The sequence below is a fragment of the Leptonychotes weddellii genome, chromosome 7 (genome assembly GCF_054177405.1).
Source record: "Leptonychotes weddellii isolate Sample4059 chromosome 7, ASM5417740v2, whole genome shotgun sequence".
Taxonomy (NCBI): Eukaryota; Metazoa; Chordata; class Mammalia; order Carnivora; family Phocidae; genus Leptonychotes; species Leptonychotes weddellii.
The window spans coordinates 46357111-46364666 of NC_138375.1; the positions used below are offsets into that span (position 1 = coordinate 46357111).

At 52.4% G+C, this 7556-nt stretch overlaps 1 protein-coding gene across 1 annotated transcript; it reads left to right on the plus strand.

Annotated features, from left to right (window-relative positions):
* Positions 1–1838: 1838 nt before the first annotated feature.
* FABP6 (fatty acid binding protein 6) lies at positions 1839–7267 on the plus strand. Its single transcript, XM_006745867.2, has 4 exons — positions 1839–1985; positions 3168–3343; positions 4613–4702; positions 6950–7267. The coding sequence occupies exons 1-4, from the start codon at positions 1919–1921 to the stop codon at positions 7001–7003; spliced, it is 387 nt and encodes a 128-aa protein (XP_006745930.2). The 5' UTR covers positions 1839–1918; the 3' UTR covers positions 7004–7267.
* Positions 7268–7556: the final 289 nt, after the last annotated feature.

Sequence of the window (7556 nt, forward strand, 5' to 3'; positions counted from 1 at the left end):
GAAAGAGTTTAGAAAAATAACCTGAAGATCAAGTTACACTGTTACATAACATGTACATAATGTTTACATAACAATAGTTATGTAAATTACGGCATACAGACAATAGACTATGAACGTTCTGGAGCTATTAAAAGGGGTATGATTTACCTTTATGTCATGATACAGACATGTACCCATATCATTATATAAAAACGAGGTTACAGGGGTGCCTGGGAGGCTCAGTCGGTTAAGCATCTGCTTAATCATCAGGTTATAATCCTGGGGTCCTGGGATCGAGCCCCACACTGGGTTCCTTGCTCAGCGGGGAGTCTGCTTCTCCCTCTCCCTCTGCTTGCGGCTCCCTCTGACTGTGCTCTCTCTCAAAATAAATAAATAAAATTAAAAAAAACCCCTCAGTTACAGAACAATATAGTCTCATTTATAGAAGAAGTATATGTATATGCTTTAAGTTTAGAAGGATAGACACAAACTATTAAGGGCCATCTCTGACAAGTGACAGGACTGTTACTTGCTCTGAGTTATGAAATGTTAATATATATAACTTATCAGAAAACCCGTGATAATGATAATGATGATGAGGATGTGGGTGTGGGTATGTGTGTGTGTTTATGGTTTTTTAAAAAAAATAAGACCCCTGGCAGGAGTAAGGAATTCCAAGACTGGAGACTGAACACTGGCAAAATGGGGCAAAGTGGGTTTCACCTGCTCAGAAATCACTCAGTCCCAGATCTGTGGTGAGTTCTGCTTTAGATAGAAATGATGAGGATTCAAAAAGAAAGAAAGAAATGATCGGGATTCACGAAGAGCTGATGCTGGAAAAGGAGACTGACTTGCAGAAATTTCCATAATTAATAATAAGAAAAAGGAGAGTCCTCAGTCTGAACCGGGGAGCAATCCCACAAGACAGGAGGGACAGGACCTGGATGTCTGGGGTCTGAACGCCCCCCCTCCCGGTTGTGAGCTTCGAACAACACACACTCCACCGAGCTCCTGGCCTGCGCCCGGCACGTGGTGGGTCTTCAGTGCCCCTGGCAGTCCTGCTCCAAGCTGCCCCCTGGGCCCCCGGACTGCTGCTTCACTTGCTGGCATTATCCACACCCTGCTTCCGTCTCTTCTCCTTCAAGTGCTCTTTGCTGCAGTCAAACTCATTTTTCCTTCCATCATGACCCTTCCCACCTTCGTCACACTGTTCCCTCAACCTAGAGTATTGTCTCCCTATATTCCCCGCCTTCTCCAACCTCTGTTTCTCTAAACATCCAAGTCCTATGGTTCCTTCCAAACCAGCATCAAATGCCATCTCCTATGCAAAGATATCCCGGCCCCCAGCTGCCCCCTGCTCCTTCCCTGTGCCCCAGGCCACGCATCTGCATTTGTCTAGGAACTTGTCACATCCTGCCTGCACAAGGGTTCTCTGCAGGCCTGTGTTTTGTCTCCGGACTAGACTGGAAGCTCTTTGGGGGGAGGGTGTATGTCTCATTCATCCGTGTGGCCTCGGTGCCAGCCCCGCATGCAGCAGGTGCTTGATGCGCTTTGGTCGACGAATGGGGGGGTGAACAAGTAAATAAGGGGTGAGGCGAGCATGGCTGGAGGACAGGGCAAGGACGAAGGGAGGGAGGGAGGGCAGAGGCGGCTGAGACCTCGGACGCTCTGGGATTGCCATCGCCCTTGCTGGGAGTGGCAAAGGGCCTGCAGCCAGCACTCCCCCGGGTGAATAACCTCAGGGCTCTGCTCCGCTGGGTCCTGCCCCCGTCATAAAACAGGCAACGCTTCCTCTTCAGGGCTGGAGGGGGAGGTGGAGTGACTTAGGGGCCGAGCCCCAGCGTGTGGCAGAATTTATAAGCTGGGGCACCGGGCCCCTCAGCACCACAACCCTTCTTCCTCATCCCCCTGCCCTCCGGCCTCCGGCTCTCCCAGCAGCATGGCCTTCAATGGCAAGTACGAGTTCGAGAGTGACAAGAATTACAACGAGTTCATGAAGAGCCTCGGTGAGTGAGTGCACGAGGTCCCCTTCCCTGGGCTAGTTTGTCACAGCCAGCTTGGGGCCACCAACCCAAACTCCTTGAGGCCCAGAGAAGCTGAGTTACTAGTCCAAAGTCACACAGCCAGTAGTTGGTGAGGTGCAGGCTTGATTGGCTTATTCATTCATTCAAGACCCTGCTATAGGTAAGGGCCAGCCCGACGTTCCTGATGGGGTGCCTCAGCATGATGTGCCCAAGGTCACACTGTAAATTAGGGGCAGAGATCATTAGCACCCAGGACCCAGTGATGAGATGATGAGTGGTGCCTGGGGAGAGATGACCAAGGGGTTACTATAGAGGCCAGGTTTGACAAGCCATGCACTCATTTGGCCATTCAACAAACGTGGGCCTCTTACTGCGCTAGGAACAGTGGGCCGAGATCAGTGATGCCGCTCCTCTTCACTGCTCCATTTGCAGTGCTGATTGTGAGGAACCCATGGCACAGTGGCCCCGACAGTCCTGCAGAAATCTTGGGGCACGCTCTAAGTCGGAGGGAGTGCCATTGTCAAGAGTCAGAGGACGGCCCCGGGGGATCTGAGAGGCCCTGAGAGCAGGGGCCTTGGGGAGACAAGAGCCCTTCTGAGTCCATTATTGGGAGTGGCCCTGAAGGGACGGTGACTTGGCTTCACCTCCAACAGTCTCGCGTGGAACTGGAAGGGTGCCAGTGTCCGCGGGAGATCTGGTTCAGCTGTTAGCCTCCACGGAGATGCTGGGAGGCCCCTTTCCTGCTCTGGGTCTTGCCTGCCTCATCTGTGAAACAGCAGTGTTCGAAGGCAGTCTCGCTGGTCCCATTCATCCTGGGGCTTGGTGAGCTTGGCCGCGTCTGTCGTGTTTGTGTTTTGGTGCTATCAGAATCAGAAGAGCAGCTAGTACTTAACGTCAGTTACATGCCAGGAGTTTTATAAGACACAATCACTTTAACTTCCTCCTCACAACGGCCTTGTGAAATGGGCCTTATTACCCCCATTTTGTGGATGGGAACACCGAGGCTCAGAGAGGTAGTGACGCATCCCAGCTCATGGTTCATGGTAGAACTGGGATTTGTGCTCCTAACCATCGGGCTAGCCAGCCACCAGGGAGGAAAGCCTTCTCCCAGAGCCACAGGTTGTAAGCAGCTCTTACATGCCGCTCTACTCGTCCCTGGGCCAGGGCTCCCCAGCGATGCTATCGAAAAGGGCCGAAACTTCAAGACTGTCACGGAGGTACAGCAGGACGGGCAGAACTTCACCTGGTCCCAGCACTACCCGGACGGCCGCTTCATGACCAACAAGTTCACCATCGGCAAGGAGTGTGACATGGAGACCATGGGGGGCAAGAAGTTCAAGGTGAGAGGCCACTGGCCGCCCCGCCCTCCTTCCCCAAGCCTCTGGCTAACTTCTTGGTCTCAAGCGTGTCCCCTGGGGCTGCACCCCAAGCTGAGGCTCAGTTCTAGAATCCAGCCTCCAGCCTTAGGCGCTTGAGTTACTCAGCAAGTTAATCACTCCGGGTTCTTAATGCTACAGTCAATAACAGACACTGTAACGAAACTGTTAAAAATTGTTAACACTTGCACTTAATATATCCCAGACACCTGCTGAATACTTCGCACACGTTACTGCAGTGAATCCTACGAAGTCGCAACAGTTACTGTCCCATTTTACAGATGAGGGAGTTAGGCTGAGCCATGGGGTTCGGCGGCTTGCCAGGTCACCCAACACAGGCGGACCTCCACACCCAGGCAGCCTGGCTTCAGAGAGCATAACCATTTGCTGGGGCTGCCTTCCAGTGCAGCCTAGAGAAGCACAGCCCTAGAATCGGACTCGCATGGGTTCGAAACAGCAATCTTACATAAGAAAGAAGTAAAAGGTGACTGTCCTCTCCTACCCAGCCTGGTCCCGCAGATCTTCCACCAACTCTGGGTCCCCTCTATCGCCCCCAGGCAGGACCATGACTACTCTGCTCCTTAGGCTGCCACAGTAGAGAATAAGTGGTCCTGATGTTCATCTTCTGTCACTCGTGGATTTTAACAATTTAAGAGTTTCTCAGGATCTCGTTCTGTGTCAGCACAGATCGATTTGTCTTATTGTTTTTATTGCTTGCACAGCATCTTTTAGTATGGAAATGCTATCATTCCCTTCACACTCCCTGGTCGATAGATATTGAAGTTACTTACCGGTGGAGAGTCCGGATGGCTATTTAGGTTGTTTACAGTTACAAACAATGCTGCAGTCCACATTCTGCATGACATCATCATCATCCTAACAATGAGGATCATAACCAAATCCACAGTTAACAAGGAGCACTCATCCTGGGCCGGGCACTGTTCTAAGCACTTTCCATATGTCCTAAGAAATCCTTCAATCCTCATAAGAACTCTCAAGGAGGTACAGTTACGACCCTCATTTTAGAGGTGAGAAAGCTGAGGCACAGCAAGGTTGAGTGACTTGTGCGTGTTGTCTGTACCTGTGGATCTATGTCATCCTGTATCTCCAAGGCCAGTTAAATCCCAGAGGGGACTGCTGCGGGGGCTGCGGGGTAGCCCTTCCTCCCTCGGGGGCTGGCTTGCGTTTGGGGGCCTCTGCCGGCTCAGGTTCAGTGTTATGCTTTGCTTCCAGGCCACTGTGCACATGGAGGGTGGGAAGATTGCGGTGGAGTTCCCCAACTATCGCCAGACCTCGGAGATCGTGGGCGACAAGCTGGTGGAGGTGAGTGTCCTGCTGGTTCCTGGGACAATGATGAGGACACTTTCCTGCCTCCAGCCCTGGCTCTCGGGGCACTTCCCATGTGCCAGGCTCTGTGCTGAGTGCCTGGGGGACATCGTCTCGTTCGACCTTCACGATCACCTGCTAGACAGGGCTTTTTCTCTGCATCTTCCAGGTGAGGACGCTGAGGTGCTGGGAGCTGAGTGGTTAGCTGGAGGGCCCCTAGCTTCTCTGAGAGTGCTGGGAACTGGCGCTCGGCAGGGACTCTGCCGCCTCAGGGGCCCAAGCGTGGAAGCCCCTGGGACCCTCCCCAGAGTTTAAATGAAGGGGGGAGTCCGGGTGGGCCCTGCAAGGGCAGCCACCATGCTGTTCCACCTCCCCAAGGGACTTCAGGCCCTTCCTGCTAGATCTTCTGATTTTTCAAGAGAAGCTGGAACTTTGCACTTCTCTGTGAAACCTCCAGACTACTAAATGCTGGCAGTGAATTAAACCTTTTAAAAAATGCTGGCAGGGCTAACACACACATCTGCGGCTGGACCCTTCCCACACTTGGCGCTCTATAACCACAGATTGGAGGTGCTGCTCTCACTTCACCTCCCTTCTGTTTCTTCCCCTGGGGCTCCAGAATTTTCCCCAGGTACAAGAAATGGATGTGAAGTTAAAAGCAAAAAGTAGGCTCTTCCACACTTCATTCGCCCCTTGTGAGCCCATGTCCTGGGCCAGAGCTCCCTGGGGTCCAGTCTACCCTCCCCAAGGTTCTCCAGAAGGGAAGTGATGAGGGAGGTAGGGTTTGCCACCTCCTTGCTCCCCTCTTCTCCTCTCTCTCTCTCCCCCTCTTGTTTCCTTGTTTTCCTCATCCCAAACCCAGTCTAGAGGCCCAAGAGACTCAGTGACCTCCCATTATTCCCATTTTACAGAGAGGTCATTGAGGCTCAGAGAGAACAAGTCACTTGTCCAAAGCCCCACAGCTAGTTCGTGGTGGAGGCAGGTCCCACTGGCTGACTTCTAGACTAGGCTCTCTGCCAGCTCTGCCCAGGCCAGTGGGTCTTTAATTAAAAACAACAACAACAACAACAAACACACACACACACACAAAACTAAAAATAAAGAGATGCACAGTATTTAAAAAATATATACATAAAAGAACAAAATTGACTATCCATTTTTTCCTGGATAGAAATTGACCTCTTAGAAAATCTGATAAAAGCTCTGGACACATTTTTACATTAAATGTCAGCCAGTGGGTTCTGACTCCCAGAAGCAAAGCTCACGGCCTGTGAGGTGTGTGGGGAGCACCCAGGGTGGGGGAACCAGAAGCAGGTTTGTGCCCAACAGGAGGATCAATCTTCCCAAACTGAATAATCCTGTTTCCTGATGCCTAGAGGCTCCTGACCAGGGTTGTCAGAACCATCCTGGACACCTGTGTCCTTTTCCACCAACAGGGAGTGCATTAGGTGGGCATGCCTCCTCCCTCTCCAGGCCAACACCAGCACCCCTCGCCATGCTCTCATCATCACCTAGACCAAGGCCTAGCCTCCTCCCTGCTCGCAGCTCTCCCTCTACTCCATCTTGCTCCAGGTGCAAATCACACATCACTTCACACTGACGCCCTTGACAGAACTGCTCACAAAGATGACATTTGCCACCCACCCACTTCCTGTGAGAAGGCTGCCTCCTCTGCTGGCTATCAGGACAAACTCACGATACTCGCATGCCCCCTGACAGTGGGTCTCGAGGGCCTCGAGCCCAGGACATAGGACAGCACCTTCACTGAACAGCACCCCCTGCCTGCCTTCCCCCCGGGGCAGGGGCTCTATCACCAAGCACAGGTGTCCCATAAATGCTGTGTGGTGCAGAGGCTGAGTGTGGCCTCTAGATCTTAAAGGGGTTACTTGACTCCTCTAGACTTCAGTGTTCTCATCTGTACAATGGGTACAACCCTACTGTGTCGCTGGGAGAATTAAATGGGATAACACAAGGGAAGTGCCTGGAGTAGGTGAATTTCAGTGGACAGATGGAAGGTTACAATACGAAGAGCCACGTCAGCCCTGACATCTGTTTAGCACTTTTGCCATACTGAGTCTACACAGGGGCTTGCATAACAAATTGGGAAACTGAGGCTCAGAGAACGGGTGCAACCTGTTCACTTCCGCTCACGGCTGGGACTGGAGGCCTGTCTTCCCCCAGCTGTGCTCCATCTCACTTAGGGGTCCCTGCACTGACTCCCTCTGTTCTGGCTGCTTCTTTCAGATCTCCACCATCGGAGGCGTGACCTATGAGCGTGTGAGCAAGAGGCTGGCCTGAGCAACCAGGCACGGTTCTTGTGGGGGGTGGGGGCACAGAGCCACCAGGAAAGCTGGGATAAGAACAGACATTCTGGGGCACCTGGGTGGCTCAGTTGTTAAGCGTCTGCCTTCGGCTCAGATCATGATCCCAGGGTCCTGGGATCGAGTCCCACATCGGGCTCCCTCCTTGGGGGGAAGCCTGCTTCTCCCTCTCCCACCCCCGCTGCTTGTGTTCCTGCTCTCGCTATCTCTGTCTCTGTCAAATAAATAAATAAAATCTTAAAAAAAAAAAAAAAAGAACAGACATTCTGTTTGTCCAAACCTCTTTGTCTTTGTTTTTGTTTTCTGGTGTTTTGGGCAGTTTCTAGCTGGGTAGGGGTGGGAAAGGCCCAAGGATGGCTACACAGGCCAAACCTTGGCCCTGAGACCCCTGTGGGCTCTGCAACATGGCAGAGGGAGGCTTGAATGTGGACTGCAATACTCCCGGCCCCCTGGTGTTCGAGAAGCACGGTGGCCACATTTCCGTGCACCCTTGCCCCACCTTGCCACCCACCTCTCTGTGGGTAGAGACA